Genomic DNA, 16,441 nt, shown 5'->3' on the forward strand with positions numbered 1-16,441 from the left:
GGGTAAGAGTCTATAGCCTTTCAGGAAGGCCAGCCAAACAGCATTTCCCTCCAGAACAACCTGAGCCACTAACATCATCAGTTCAAACAGGAGGAAGTCATCTAATTTTTATGACTGTTTTGGACACCTGCATAATTTGAGTGATGAAGTGTCAGTTCTTGCTAAAGGAATCTCATGACTCAGATTAGTAAGAAGCTTCTATGCAATTGACACACCATTTTTTTTCCTTAAAATAATATATAAAGAAGTAAATGGTGAAAGCCTAAAAAATTTTTAAAGCCAAAAACAGCATAAAGAAGATTTAAATTACGAGTCATTTCACTGCACACTGTTTCCTTAAAACAGTGTTTTTTAAGTAGGGCAGCATTTAAGGGTTTCTTTCTTTGGTTTTGTTTTGTTTTCCAGTGTTAGCCCCCCCCCCCACCATTACAAAAGTAGCACATGTTCATCTAAGAAAACTTGGAAAACATTTAGTGGCACTAAAATAGTTCACCTAATGCATGAACTATAATTTACTTAACCATCTTCCTCCTCTTTTTATATGAGTATTCTCAATTTGTCTTCTTTATAACTATCCTATGATTGTCTTATGTATTCCTAAAAGTAGATTCCTAGCAGAGAAATCACTAGGTACAAGGGGATATGAAAACCCTTTTAAGCCTCTTAATACACACAGTGAAACTGCTATCCAGAAACGCCCTATTGACTTCTGGTCCATAAGCAGCGCAAGAGACTGCATCTCAGGATAATCTCAACAACAGCGAGGCTTAACATGTTTTTGTTTTTTTATTTTCAACCAGAGAAATAAAAAATAGCATCACTATAGCATCTCTGCCCTGATGAGCTTGAGCTCTTTTTCCCTTGACTGGTTTTTTATGTTTCTGCAGGGAATTGTCCCTCAGTGTCTTTTGCCTATTTTTCAATGAAATTTTAGTGCTGTCCTTATTCCCACTCCTGCATTATTTGTTCATTAAGGTTATTAACCCTTTATCCATCATATTGTATGATTTACCCCAGCTTGCTGTTTGCTGGTGAGTCTTTACAAGGATTTGAAACATGGTCACTTGCATTTATTTGCACAAGTTTCTAAATGAGTCCATTTAAAAATTTTTTTCCATACAGGTAATTCTAGAAGGAGTTATTATGAGATATACTAAGGCTTATGGCTATTATGAAAGGGATGTTTTCCCCTATTTTATGTTATAATTATCGCTAGTGTCTAAATACATTGCATTTAATATCTGAATATATTACTAAACTAACTATAACTAAAAGGCACTGGGTTTTTTCCTAATTTGTATTGTACCTACTTTCTCAAACACTTAGTATTCTAAGAGTCTCACAGTTGATTTTGGGGGTGGTTTTCAGGGACTATGGGAGAAAAAGGGTCAGCAAACTTTTCCTGTGAAGGGTCAGATAGCAAATGTTTTAGGTTTTGCGGGCCAGATGGGATCCATCATAGCTACTCAATTCTGTCACTGTAGCTCAAAAGCAGCCAGAGATGACGTGTAAACAAATGGGTGTGGTCGTGTTCCAATAAAAATAGGATTCCCTGCACTAGATTAGCTGCAAAAACTCAATAACTTCATTTCTCACCATCCCTTATTTATATTCTAATTTTTTGTGTGTCATATTGCATCAGTTAGACACTCAGAGAAGTGATCTTTAGTAATGTTGAGATTGGGCCTCCTGGTTTCAAATGGTTTTAACAATGATGTTAGCTTGGCTGTTGGTTTAAAATACGTAATATCTATCTTATCGAAGAAGTGTTCTATACCTAACTTTATAAGAGGTCTATTTTTTTCCCTTTCTCTAAATCAAGATTTTTTTAATTAATGTTATTGAATGAGATTATTATATGACTTTCCTTAATGGGCCTCTTGGTGAAATAAATTGTATGATTAGATCTCCTCATCTTAAACCATTTCTGACATAAACAATATGGCCAGTATAGTATTTTATTTAGGACATTTGGATCTAAAGTCATATATTAGCTTTGGCCTGTGGTTTCTCTTTCAGTGCAGTATCTTTGTGAGGTTCTGCTAGGGGTGTTATGTTAGTTTCATAAAATGAATAGGGAAGATTTTCAAAGGTTTCTATGCGCTGGAATATAGTTTCTGTATCACAAGAAATAGTCCTTCTTTCAGGGTTTGAATGAATTCATATGTAAATAAGTCTCTAGGCCCAGGGCCTTTTTAGAGCAAACAGATACATATTTTTTTACCCTTTTTCCCAAGATTACTAGACTATTTAAATTTTCTGCTTCTCCATGGATCAGTTTAGACAAGCTTCAAATTTAGTCGCATATGGCTTTCCAGAAAATTCAACATAGAAAAAATTTACTCAGACCCTAGTTTTCTAGCACCTATTTCTAGTTACTTGTGCTTTTGCCTTTGATTATATTTACCTCCAGTTTAACTATCGCTAATGTTCTCCCTCCTTCCACAGTACATTTATATTTTTATATTTTAAGTCTTTAATTTTATGAAACCATTTATGTCTAGTAATCTGCAACAAAAGTAGTGTTGATAACATTCTATAAAGTAACACACATGTAATGTTCACATTTTCATAATTTTCCAAATGGACTTTAACGGAAGTTTCAATTTCTGCTATGGCCCCACAGATGTTTAAATGAACAACCTTTAATCGCCAGGAAGTAGACTTTTCTGTTCAAATCTAACTTTTAGCTCTGACTGCACTGCAGTCAGAAAATGTGTCTTTGGAAAACCATCCTTACTTTGGGGTGCTTGTGGTCTTTTTATATTAAAAGACCAAAGACATTCTTAGATGGAAAAGAAGACAGCTCTACCACTTATCAAGCCAAACATATACCCATAATAGCAGTTTTCAGAACATTTCCTTACAGTCACAAACAGGTGTTGCACAAATAAAAAAGACATTAGAGCCTCAGAAATAACCACCAGTGACTGAGAAATTGATATCTGAACAACTGGAAAAGTAAAACGGTCTCACCTTTCGGTATAGACCAAAGGATTACATCTAAAAAGACCACAAACAGGAAATGAAAAATCTGGGATCCCCAGTGACAGAGCATCAATCAGTCTCTCTCTCCCTCTCTCTCTCTCTCTCTCTCTCTCTCTCTCTCTCTCTCTCACACACACACACACACACACACACACGGGCACTTTATTGTCCCACGATCTCATGGTAGGTCCAGTGGTTTTCAACCAGAGATGATTTCACCCCCTGCCCCTCTCCTGCAACCCCATGCACCCCCCACCCACCCTAGAACATTAAGCTGTGTTTGCAAATATTTTCAGTTGTCACCTTGGTAGGAAGGGATCTACTGGCATAAACTGGGAAGAGACCAGGGATACTGCTAAACACCTACAATGCCCAGGACAGCCTCGCTAACCCCCATCCCACATCACAGAATGTTCCAGTTCCCAATAACAGTACCATGGTGGAGAAAACCTGATCCGAACCAAGGCCACAGATTTCTAGGTCTTTCCTAGCATCTGATTATATTCCGAGCGGCCACTAGAGGGCAGATCAGGCTACCTACCTCCCTGAAAAACAAAAACAAAACAAAACAAAAACCACTCTCTGCTTAAAGATCAAAATTCCTCAATATGGCCCCAACCTGCCTTTCCAGTCTCACCTCCTATTCCACCCCCTCATGGCCAGGCATCGTCTCAAAAGCCCATCAGTCCTACCCCTGTGCTTCTGCCCAAGTTCTCCTTACATGGAATGCCTCCCCACCTGCTTCTCCTCCAGGCCAACACTCCTCCTTCATTCTTCAAGACACAACTCAAAGAGAAGTGCCCCTGCCTCTCCTGGGTGGAACAAGTTACCCGATGCATCTGTGCTCAGGCCTGGTTGCCTGCACTCGTCACCCCACCCACTCAGAAATGTTCTGCTTCCATATCAGTCCTTCTCACTTGAGTAAGAATTGCTGGAGAAGGCACACTGCCTCACATGCCTTTTACTCCTTGGCACTGGGCACCAGGTCTTCACACATAGTGGGTGCTGACACATGTGTAATGAGTGAATGGATATGGGGAAATGTGTGGCATCTAGGATTTACCCCATAAGTACTCCCTTGACTCTATTTTTTTTTTTTTTAATAAAAGTGGGTTAGTTGAGATTATTCCCTGTATTTGTGCCCAGATCCCATTTCAGTGTGAACACATTTCAAAGGAATCTGTGAAGCGTCCAAGCCCCAGCAGAGCAGCCCATCACATGCAGCCAAGCCACGGAAGCGCCTGGAATTTCCAAGGCACACAGCATGCTTCCCACCCGCTAAGCAGCCATGGGGGACCCCACATGGAACCCTTGGGGGCCCCACAGGGACCCTCGGATGCCCCACCGGCAAGTCGTACCTAGTGTCCTCCGCGCCAGGCCCTGAAGAGGTTTTTCTGCGAAAACAAAACCAGCTGCTTTGAGGGCAGAGGGAACTTCCTGAGCCATTCCTCATGACTCGGGCTCCCTGGAGGCCACATTCCAGCCAAGCAGCCCAAGGCAGCCCTGCCCTTGACCACTGACAACTCGCTCCTATCACCCACAGGGGAAAATGAACCTCACTTTCCCCAGCAGGTATGCAGAATCCAGGTAGAGAAAAGAAATCAGAGACGATGATACCCAGAGATCTGGGACCTGCAGAGGGTTCCTTGGGGTATCGAAGCTGTCTGCATTTAAACTTCAGGACAGCCTCTGCACGTTCGCCAAGTCAGGCAGCATTTTGTTTTTGATGGGTAAAACAGTAACTGCTTTGATGCCTGGGCTAGGCCACTTAGCACTCTTTGGACTCAGGGTCATGGGGGAAAATGCAAAAAAGGTTAAAAAAAAGAAAAAGTTACATACTGGTAGCTCAGGAGAAGAGACTACTCGGATGAGTAGCCGTGGTGGACATTTGAAAAGACAACACTAGAGAATCTTGTTGTAGTCCAACATTAAACTTTTGGGGCTATGGTTCACTTCAGAAACGGCGTATTTATATAGCCTCCTGCTAGCATCCTTGAGAGGGGGAGTGATGTGGAGGGAGAAAGGTAGCCCAGCTATGGACACACCAGTCTAGATTCAAAACCCAGGTCACCCATTGCTGTAATACAACCTGATGCAAGTCAGCCATCAGCTCAGAAACAATAGCTTGGGGATCTGTGAAAGAGGGGTGGCAGCTGCTTGGGTTACTGTACAGATACATGAAATGACACGATGGAGATTAAAAAAAAAAAATTACTAGTTGCTAACAGTGACTGGGCACTCACGTACCACAGCACTTGAATCATTTAATCCTCCCTCATTAACTCAGTGATTCTCAAACCAGGGGTCAATTAGTCCAGAAGCATTTGTGGTGGTCACGACTGGGAGAGCTACTGACACCTCATGGGGGTAAGGGGGACAAGGCTGCTGTTAAACATCCTACAATGTGGAGGACAGCCCCCTCACCCCCATCCCAGAGGGCAATCTGGCTCCAAATGTTGACAGAGCCAAGTGGGGAAAACCCTGTATAACTCATTTCATCTCACAATGACCCTAACAGACAGGAAATATTATTCACTCCATTTCACAGATGAAGAAACTGAGGCACAGGGAAGTGAAGTAACCCACCACACTAGAAAGTAGAAAGGCAGGGGCTGGAACCCAGGGGTTCAGCCGCTAGGAACTGCCTTGTCTGGGGCCAGGCACATGGCACCTCCCATATCCCCATCCACATGTAATTTGGAAACTGGGTCTCCGAAGGCAGAGCCCTCAGAGAAATGTGTGTGGGAAAGACCCCTCTAACCTGCATCCCTGATTGTCTGTGAATCAAGCTGAAAACACTGTGAACCACTTTTGCAAAAATGTCTTTGTTTGCAGTAAAGGTAAAGGTGGATTAAAAGCTGAGAGTAATTTTTACTGCAAACCTTCACAGTCGATCACGAGATCTATCAGCAAATCCCTTCCACACACTCATAAAAGGAAACTGGACATATTTAAACAGGAGAAGCCTCCAGGTTTTGATGCTGCTGTGGAGAGTCCAAGAAGGACGATAAGGAGGTTGTGTGGATTGAAGAGAATGAACTGAGAATGAGACTTGGTGATAAATCAAGCATGGGAACGGGCAGGAATTTCTCAGGATCTGCCTCAGTGATAAATGAGTTCCATTTCAGAATTCAGAAGGAGACCTGGAGGCTAGGACAAAGATTTCAGGAGACGGAGGAAAAACGGTATTGGGCTTTTAATTTTTCCTTGGAGTAGAATAATCATTTTTTTTTTTTTTTTTTTTTTCTGATTACTTGCCATTCCTGGTAAGTGTACTGTTGGAATTGCAAAATCTCTTCCTCTGGCCAGGGAAGAGGGTCAGCGCAGGCCCCCACCCACCCTCCTGTGGTGCCTGGGTCACTGCTCCATCGTGTCCCTGAAGCACTGCCCCCCACCCCCACCCCCACCCGCACTGCGCAACACCGAGACTCCTGACATCACTAAGAGGGCCCAGGGCCACAAAAAGTCCTGACCTGGGGACGAAAACCACATTGTGCAGATAATCCTCAAACGTCTTCCTAAACGAAGACTCCTCCAGCTCCTTCAGGATCTGAGAGTCTGTCTTCGGGCAGGAGCAGCATTCGCCGGCCGACTCCTCGTACTCACTCTGGTTGTGCTTCTGAGACTCCTCAGACTCGAAGGGTGGGGACCAGGTCCGGGAGGGCAGCTTCAACCCTAGGGGGAGGTAGAGCAGGCAGGCTCGGAGGCTGGGGCACGGGGTGCAGAGCCCAGGGCTGGGGGCTGGCTTCAAGTCCTTCTGCGGAAATAAAATCCTCCCTCTGGGTGGGGGGGCAGCCTGTGACCCTCAGCTGAGAGGATGCCTTTCAAAGTGTTCTGGAAACTGTCAGATGCCATAAGCCCATGGGGCTAAGACTGTAGGAACCCAGACAAAATCCATGCCCTCATGGAACATACATCTAATGGGGGAGGGGGGCATACACAATAAACTAATAAATACCCATGCCATATGTCCAATGGTGGTGAGTACTTAAAAGGAAGGTATTGGGGGTGTGTGTGTGTGTGTGTGTGTGTGTGTGTGTGTGTGTTTTGTAAAGTAGTCTCAGAGAAGATGACCACTGAGCAAAGCTGAATTAAGCAAAGCAATGAAACTATATGCATATCTTGGGAGAAAGCAATTCAGGCAGAGCAAAAGCAAGTACAAAGGCTCTGAGGTAGGAATTTTCTTGGCATGTGAAACGCAGAGGACCCAGTGTAGCTAGACGGTGAGGGAGAGAGAGGTTGGTGTCAGAGAGGGAGTGGGAGCAACAGGTCACAGTTGAATGAATGAATCAGTGAACAGTAAATCAACCACACAAATATCAATCGACAAGAAGGCAGAGCAGAATTCCACCTGCAGCTCTAAAGTGCCTGCCTTACAGACTTGTCAGTTATACTGGGCAAAAAACTGTGTGGCACAAATTAAAGAATCTGCAATCCACCCATGAATCCAGAATTATGACTTACAGCAGTAGCTCTCACTTGGGGTGACCTGCCTCATAGGGGACATTGGGGCAGCATCCCAAAACATTTTTGGTTTTCATGACTAGGAGAAAGGAGGTGCTACTGACTTCTTCTGGATTGAGGATGGGGTGCTGCTAAACATCCTACAATGCCCAGGACCACCTCCACCACAAAGAATTATCTGGCCCCAAATGCTGAGGGTGTAAAACCCTGGACTAAAGATATGAAAGGAGAGCCAAGAAAGCAAATTTTCAAATAAGCATAGAAAAGGGAATTAAAAACAAAACAAAACAAAAAAAACAGGGAAAAAAAAAGTTAACTTCTCAAGGAGTGGCCCTGAACATAAGAAAATTGGTTTTGAAATATCACCGCTAGCTGGGTCTTGAGCCCTGGTTCAAATCCTGGTGGTGCCCGTCACCCACTGGTGACCCGGTCACATCTCGCACACAACTGTGAGGTGCGAACACTACCACTTGTTACAGGACACGATCCACAGAGGGCCTCCAGGTCACCCTCTCACTCTGGGCCCCATGCCAGTCCTTTTTTTTCCATGCCCTGTAATGCTTCAGAGTGTAGATGGTGAGCTCTAAATGAACATCAAGTACCCTTTTGTGAATGGTGACTATCCACTCTGAAGCACAAGTATTTATAAAGCTTTGAAAGTTTGCAAAGGACTTAAAAATATTTATGTTTCTTAATAGATATCGTATAACCTGACTGGGTGGTTAACTGTTAGGAGGGCTAAATATGGCTAGATGGGAGGAAAGAAAAATCCAGCGTAGGATTTCCTTAGTAAAGGGACCCCTAACATTTTTTTCCGGAGCGGAAGGGACACAGACAGGGCACATTCGTAGCTCCTGACGCTTGTCACGCCTTCTAGCAAACACAGCCTGAAACTTGGTGCCTGAGTCTTTCCCGGCACCATAAAAGTCCAGCATGGATGCTGCTGGTGACGGTGCTAGCTGGCGGTTTCTGTTACTCGAATGCAGGGCCAACAGCTCACAGCCGAGCCATGGAGTTATATAAAGCAGCCGGGGAGATAAATCATGTTTGTAACCCTCAGCTCAGGCGGTGGATGAGGTCACAGGCAAACTAATAGTACATGACTTTAGAGCTGGGACTGCTCCCGGAGGCCATTTGTCCTGCACTTTCTCCCGAAAAGCCAAGGGACTTGCCCAAAGCCCTACAGCAGGTCATGGACTAAGGACATTGCTAACTCAATGCATCTAAAAAATAATAAAGAAAATACAGGGGCAGGGGGAGGAGTTAGACTTCTGTTTCTCCAGTTTTTATGGGCCTTTTTTTTTTTTTCCAAACCTGGTTTTAAAAGAATTTTGAACTAATTTCTAAAAACAGATTTGAGGCTTCCAATGTTTTTCCTTTTCCAGCATGAAGTAAACAAAATTAGGGACTGATAATCAGTGCCATTAGTTCAGATCTTTCCGTAAAAACACAGAAGAGATTAGGGGATTATTATTCCTTGCTGTGATCTTTAAGAGCCATAAACCGAAAGTCTCTAAATGGGGCCAAAACCCTTCCCTGACTTTTTCCGTAACCTCTCAACATGCTGGGTTGCACTTCTAGCTTTGCACAGAAGCGTTGCATGGGTTAACAACACAGCTGCATCCACAGTGGTGTGGAGAGAGAGACAGAGGATGAAGGGGGGGTGAGGATTAGAGAGGAGGAGGCACCACCAGAGGGAAACGGGGCCAAAGCATGGGAAATATCTGGTTTCAGGGCAAGTCTTCAGAGCGTGTACTTGTGTCAGGATGTTAGAAACGTGTGTGTGTTTTCATACGAGAGAATGGTGTGCGTGCACACATGGGTGTGCATGGATGTGCGTGTGTGTGTGTGCATGTCTGTGTGCAAACACTGACAAACAGGAAGGAAGTTCCGCTCCCCTGGAAAGAGGGAAGTGAATCGGCCTTGCGGAAAATGCCTGCTCGCAGCACACCTGTCGGCACTCACCTTTGAGACAATAATCCAGCTCGTACAGCTCACTGTCTTCGGCCTGCCTCTCCCAAGAAACCAAGTAGTGTGTGATGTTGCCATTGGGGTCGGAGGGGGGCTTCCACTTCAAAATGATCTGGGAGGAGGAGTTAGAAACCGAGATGGGGTCCAGGGGTACGGAAGGATCTGCAAAGGAGAAAGGCAACGGGGCGGCCATGAAGACACGTCAGGCCAAGGACACAGTTGCTGGGTAGAGGTCACGCAAGTTAAAGGAACCCTGAGGATGTTCGCTGCAGTGGTATTTAAAATCGGAGAAAAATGGACACACGTGGAGGGGTTCACCCATTAAGGGGGTGGGTTACTGTGGCAAAATGAAAACCTTGGCTGGTCTTTGTCCGGTTCCTGGGGACGTGGTAACCTCTGAATCTTTGGAATTTCCCATGATAAGCGACGTCTTTTGTCCTGACAATTTATATGCTAATGAGATGACAGGGTGGGGGCAGCCACACCCATAGCCTTAGGTTGAGGGGCTGGCTCCTCCAGAAAAATCACTGGGCACTGGGACTTTGAGCCACGTCATGAACTCTGGGAGGGGAGGGGTGCTGGAGATTCATGTCAGCCACGTGTACACTGAAACTCCAACCCTCGAGGCTCAGGTGAGCTTCCATGGTTGATAATGACATCATTGTGCCGAGAGCATGACACGAAGTAGGACACATCTGAGTTACTGCAGTGTTTGCAGTAACTGAAGTGAGAATACTGCAGGATTTCAGAGGCTGTTAGAAGTTAATAGAAGTTTCTGCAATCTTTATAGTACCAATCACGGCCCATGTGTATCACAGATTACGCAGACATTCATTCATCCATTTACGCAACAAACATTTACTGAGCCATGTGCAAAACTATCTCTAGACTGACACCAGGCGAAGAGGAGATGGTGGGAAGAGACAAATAAACTCACATTTTTCAGTTACTTTTGCCCCAAACTGAATCCAGCTACAGGGCAAACTTTGGCAGCTTCTTGCCATTTGATCTAACATTCCCCCCAAATGCAACTACCTTTGGGCTTCAGAAAAGCTTCTCTTGAGAATGGAGGGGGAAGAGGGAGTTGTTGAGGGGGGGAGGGGGACAGGGAGTTGTTGAAGGGTGGGGAGGAGCTCTCAAGGTGGCTGGGAGTTTCCAGAAACTGTAAGTCCTTCAGTATTGCTGGAGGACACAGTGAGAATGAACTAGTCAGAGCAAAATCTGGGGCCGAACCGTGAAGTTTGAACTCCATCTATAGTAAAGGGTTTCTCACCCTTATTACTACTGACATTCCGGGCTGGCTAACCCTTTGTCATGGGAGACTGTTCTGTACATTGTAGGATGCTGAGCTGCATCCCTGGTTTCCATCCACTCAATGTCAGTAGCCCTACACACCCACACGCCTCAGTCTGAACAGTCAAAATCATCTCCAGACATTGGCAACTGTTTCCTGGGGAGCAAATACCCAAGTTGCTTTACAAAAATACTACTAACTTGCTATGAAATACTCCAGCCCCCCCCCCCCAAAAAAAGTGGGGGACAGCAGAGATGCAACCAAAAATGGCAAATTGTTCATAATTATTGAAGCTGGGATTCATGGTTCTTGCAACTTCTGTGAATATTTGAAAATCTCCCCATAGCAAGAAGAATAAACGTATATTCCCCTCATGTGGCTTGTTGCTACTGCTTCATACTCTGAAACCATAAACTTCAGAGCCCACTCCTTCAGCAGCCAATGATCACACCAAAGAACATCTCATCCAATAGCCTGGGAATGGCCAAGCATCCCACTGTGCTCAGATCCCCATTAACAAGAAACACTCACTGGTGGCTTCTGTTTGGACATAGATGATGTCGCTCTTGGCCCCGTATGTCCGGCGCTCATCAGAAAAGGTGACCAAGGTCTTGACAAAGATGGCATACTGGGTCCAGGGCTTGAGGCCCCGCATGAGCCAACCGGGCTGGCTTTGCGACTTGGGGTCGTTGGACCTCGGGGGCGGATCAAGGTCCACCACCGTCCAGCTGTTGGAGCCACACGCATCCTGGCCGTCGAACTCCGTCACATTCTGATACGGGCTTTCAAGACGGAAGAGGAGGCAGCGGTTACCATTTCATCACTCCCACTGTGAGAACCACAGAGAGCGGACCCAGGCAAGGCACATCCTATTCACCCAACATCTTATTCACCCAACAATTTTCAGCAGCGAGAAAAAAGGATGGAGAACTAGCCAAAGAGAAAGCAACCTTCTCCCCAAAAGTCTCAATTTCCCAAGAACAACAACAACAGTGGAAGTCAAGAGTTATTGGTGAGATTACGTGAGGGAGTGCGGGTGATTTCTCAGTACCAACCCTGCACATACTAAAACCTGAGAGATGGAACTGTTATTAATGTGTCATTAATGTTATTAATGTGTCATTAATGAAAATATTAATTTTCCAGCAAAACCTCAAAACTACTAGGTTCACAGAGCCCCTTTTCTGCAAATGCCTGATGAGCTGTAGACAGGAGGGGAAAGAATGGAATATTTTTACAGGAATCAGCCAATCTGGACCTTAAAAGAAACAGGTCTGCTTTGGTGTCTGACATTTGATGGAAAGGGACACAGATCACCTGGTGGAGAAGAAGAACCCTACGATACTTATTCAATAAGGAAGATGGGGACTAGTGATGACCCCAGTGGGGGAGACCAGACCCAGAGCTTGCTGACCCCGGTCTCTGTGGCTCCCCTAATTCTCTCTTCTACTTACGCCTCTTTGTAGAAGAGCATAAATCCCAGGAGGTCACGGAAGTCGGGGGGCCAGTAGGGCTCCCATCTCAGCAAGATCTTGTCAAAAGACGTCCGAATGTCGGAAAATTTCAGTAACTCGTTTTCACCTAGAAAAGTCAAAAACAAAAACAAAACAGGATCCAAACGTATTGAATGATTTGTTTCAGGTCAAAGCTGGGTGATGCCACACCTCCGCGAGAGGCTGTGAGAAGGCAGAGGACAGTCTGCTGTTCCCACCATGGGCCTCATTCCCAGTGTGAATGGCTCATCTCACTGAGTGCAAATGGGTTCAAAGGAAAGAGCTGGACCTGCAACTCGGCCCCTAATACAAGCTGATTACTTTGCCAGACACCGTCTACTCCTCTGGCCAATAAATTAACGGGAGAAAGGATTTTTCAAGAGTAACACTCGTCTTACTTGTGGACTTTCGAGCCTATCCTGTCAGTAGGTACAACTCCAGTGCAAAAGAGCACATGCTAAATGAGTTTAGAGAGCACACAGACCCTTGCAGCTTGGAGAGGTATAGCTGAAGCCCTCTTTTTGGCCTGGAATGCAAGCCTTCCCTTCAGCTCCAACCCAACGTCACTCTCACCCTCCCCTCTGTCCCCACAGCTTGGACCACGTCCTGCAGTAAGGACTAATCCTCCAGCAGGATATTACAGAAGCCTTGGGCACCACTCAGATATCCCTTCAAGAGAGAACCTGTCATGGGAGTGCAGTCAGCTGACAGCCTCCAGCTACAGCATTTGCAAGATCTGCTGCAGCATTTGCGGGCAGGCCTGGCTCTCCCCAGTCAGCACAGCAGGGGCCTGGCAATTTCTATGCAAAGTGGTACTCTCCTATGGACGATCTTTGCCTGGGAGGTCCCCCTGCCTGGGCGGGACTCCCGGAACTGCACTGCCATCTGCAGCTCTCCCTACCACTCCTTCCTTCTGCCTCTTCATTCACAGGGTCAGATACTTGTCCGAAGATTCCTCCTGCCTGTTCCAGCTCCTTCTCCCCTTCATTTCACAGGAATCACCCCTGAGACAATTTTTACACTTCTCACACCATCTTGGCATCTGCTTCCCTAGGGATCATGATGACAGGTCTGATATGTATATATGGAAGTGCCATTCATTCATTCATTCATTCATCCATGCATGCACACAAGATGCTCAGCCGATACCTTCCAAATATCAAGCACTGTACTCGGTGGAGATAAAACATGCAATCCCTGCCCTTGGTATTTCAGGAAGCTTATCATACATATAGTTGTCTTAGGTTATTGGCAGGCAGTGACACCCCACCCCCTGGGGGCCAGCATGCTGGTCAAGGGGGAAGGCAGCCACATGATCAGGTCCACCACTTACAGGATGCCTGGTCCCCGTTGGTCTTCAGAGCAATGTCATTCCTCTCCTGGCGCCCTTTGGTTCCAGAAACTTCTTCCATCTTGTGGATTTCTGACAAGCACAGTTTGGGGTTATAGTGGAAGAAGAGTTTCCCCTGAGTGATGGTGAGGTTGTGTTTGCTCCAGTCCCACAGCTGCCTTAGGTTCTGGTTGTCCAAGGCATAAAAGGAGTAGTTCCTAGGGAAACACACACACACAAACACACATCCGGTTATTCAGCAGCTTGTCTTCCCTAGTAGAGTTCAACTCCAAGATGGCAGGGCCTTGTCTGGAGTTATCTTGTTCAGCAGTGCACCCCAAGTCCTAACTACTTGCTTGGCATGCACTTAAATAAATGGGGAGTTGAGGATGTCTTCATGGCAGAGAAGGTATCTCAGCTAAGTCTTCATGGAGGAGGAAGACTGGGATGGATTGAGATATGGGTTTTGCAGAGGGCAAAGATCAAAGACACTGAGGCAGCTGAGCAGAAAGTTGGCCTGGGGAAGATCAGAGTAGCTTTCTTGGGCTCCAGAGCCTACAAGAAACAAGGCTGGAAAAGTTGCAATGAGCCAAACCTTCTGAGACATTGCATGCCAGACCAAGATCACGTAATCTTCATTTCAAGGGCAGGGGGATGGTAATTGAAGGTTTTAGAACAACACAGTGATTTCATCACACCTGTGTTTTCAAATGACAAGTGGGCCACCAGCATGCAATGCATGGGAAAAGGGAAGCATCCAGGCTCGTTGGCCACAGGTGGCTACCGAGCACCTGAAATGTGGCTATTCCAAACTGTACTGAAAAGAAAAAAAATCCCACCGGGTGGATGTGAAAGATCTCCTTTATAATTTTTTATACTGATTACATTTTGAAACAACATTGTAGATAAAGTAGGTTAAATAAAATATATCATTTAAATTAATTTCCTTTTTTTTTTTAGTTTTTAAACCTGTCTACCAGAACATTTACAATTACATATGTGACTTGCATTATATTTCTATTGGACAGTGCTTGTCTGGATTAGGAGGGCCAGTTAGGAGGCCATGGTAACAATCCAAATGAACGATCTGAGCTTCAGCAAATATTTATGGCAGAAATATCAACATGAGCTGACGAGTGATCAGGGAAGGCAGTCTCAACACTTCAGCGGCTTAGCTTCCTTCTCAAAGCTTCTCAAAAGTCATTCACGGCCCTCTTCTCCCTTACCTTCCTCTACTAGAGAGGCTGGAAAAGCCAAGCATTCGCTCTCCTGGCCTCCCTTGTGACTAGAAGTAGCCACAAGACCCAGTTCTGGCCAATGAGATATAAGCAGAAATCAATGTTGGAGGGAAGAGGTTGGGGGGCAGGTTACAGGCATTTTTTTGTTTTGTTTCGTTTTGTTTTGTTTTGTTTAAGAGACGGTCTCAATGGTGTGTTCCTTTATCCCTTTCCCTTTTTCCTGCCTCTTCCAAATATATGAGGCTGGAAGTAGGGCAGCCATATTATAACCATGAGGAGCATGGTTAGACGGAAAGATGGAAAGAACTGGGGTCCTTGATGGCTGGGCGTGGGCAGCCATTTTGTGACCATGAGGAGCATAAAAATAGAAAGAACCGGAGTCCTCCATGGCACTGCTGGATGACTTTCCTCCAGACTTCTTGCTATGAGTTAATCCCCACCTGCCTGAAATATGGCTAGTCAGGAATGCTGCTGTTTCTCCAACTGAAACAAGGTCAGTGGTACCTCAAGGTTTCCAGTCTGGTGGCCTGGGGAGGGGATCTCAGGAATGAGGACATGCAGCTTGGGGGAAGGAGGGGAGTTCTACTTTGTGTACGTGGTGTTGGAGGCTCCTGGGAGTCACCTGAGATGGCTGGCGGAGAAAAGTCAGGGCTCGGGGTCTCAGCACAGGTGGGATGAATTCAGCAGCAAGATAACCAAGACTGGAAACCTAGAGTCCCAACTCTTAAAGACAAGTGGAGAAAAGAGATCCTGGGAAGGAAGTGAGGAAGGAAATTGAGGGAGTAGGGAGAACCCACTGAGAAGTGGAATCCCACCAGCCAGAGAAGATGAGAATCTCCACAAGGAGCAGATGGGCTAAATATCAAAAGGCCAAGAGGTGACAAGGAGCTGGGGGAAGGTGCAGAAGTGTTGGACTTCCTCACCTGGACTGGTGTTGATGTTGTCACAAACATTAGGACTGGGGGTTTGATGTGCCGAGCCCTCGATCGTGAGACTTGCCCTTATGAAGCTCATTACTGCAAAGGAGAGGCTGAACTTGCATATAATTGTGCCTAAGAGTCTCCCCCTGAGTATCTCTTCATTGCTCAGATGTGGCTCTCTCTCTCTCTAACTGAGCCACCTCAGGAAGTGAACTCACTGCCCTCCCCCATACATGGGACCTGACTCCCAGGGGAGTAAATCTCCCTGGCAATGCAGGAAATGACTCCTAGGGATGAATCTGGACCTGGCATCATGGGATTGAGAATATCTTCTTGACCAAAAGGAGGATGCAAAATGAGATGAAACAGTTTCAGTGGCTGAGAAATTTCAAATGGAGTCGAGAGGTCACTCTGGTGGACATTCTTATGCACTATATAGATAACACCTCTTAGGTTTTAATGTGTTGGAATAGCTAGAAGTAAATACCTGAAACTACCAAACTCCAACCCAGTAGTCTGGACTCCTGAAGACGATTATATAATAATGTAGATTACAAGGGGTGACAGTGTGATTGTGAAAACCTTGTGGATCACACTCCCTTTATCTAGTGTATGGATGGATGAGTAGAAAAATAGGGATAAAAACTAAATGACAAATAGAGTGGGATGGGGGGGATGGTTTGGGTGTTCTTTTTTTACTTTTATTTTTTATTCTTATTCTGATTCTTTCTGATATAAGGAAA

At 45.4% G+C, this 16,441-nt stretch overlaps 1 protein-coding gene across 2 annotated transcripts in view; it reads right to left on the reverse strand.

Annotated features, from left to right (window-relative positions):
* INSR (insulin receptor) overlaps positions 1-16,441 on the reverse strand; it is a 144,068-nt gene that overhangs the window by 25,860 nt on the left and 101,767 nt on the right. The window contains exons 6-11 of one of the 2 annotated variants that reach the window (XM_037824514.1): positions 13,544-13,758; positions 12,172-12,298; positions 11,249-11,499; positions 9,418-9,585; positions 6,462-6,663; positions 4,347-4,382 (exon numbers count right to left, since the gene is read on the reverse strand). In XM_037824514.1, the coding sequence (XP_037680442.1) occupies positions 4,347-4,382; positions 6,462-6,663; positions 9,418-9,585; positions 11,249-11,499; positions 12,172-12,298; positions 13,544-13,758 (999 nt within the window). The remainder of the gene's footprint in view (positions 1-4,346; positions 4,383-6,461; positions 6,664-9,417; positions 9,586-11,248; positions 11,500-12,171; positions 12,299-13,543; positions 13,759-16,441) is intronic. The other variant, XM_037824515.1, reaches the window with a different exon arrangement.

Source organism: Choloepus didactylus (assembly GCF_015220235.1).
Source record: "Choloepus didactylus isolate mChoDid1 chromosome 25 unlocalized genomic scaffold, mChoDid1.pri SUPER_25_unloc2, whole genome shotgun sequence".
Classification (NCBI taxonomy): Eukaryota; Metazoa; Chordata; class Mammalia; order Pilosa; family Megalonychidae; genus Choloepus; species Choloepus didactylus.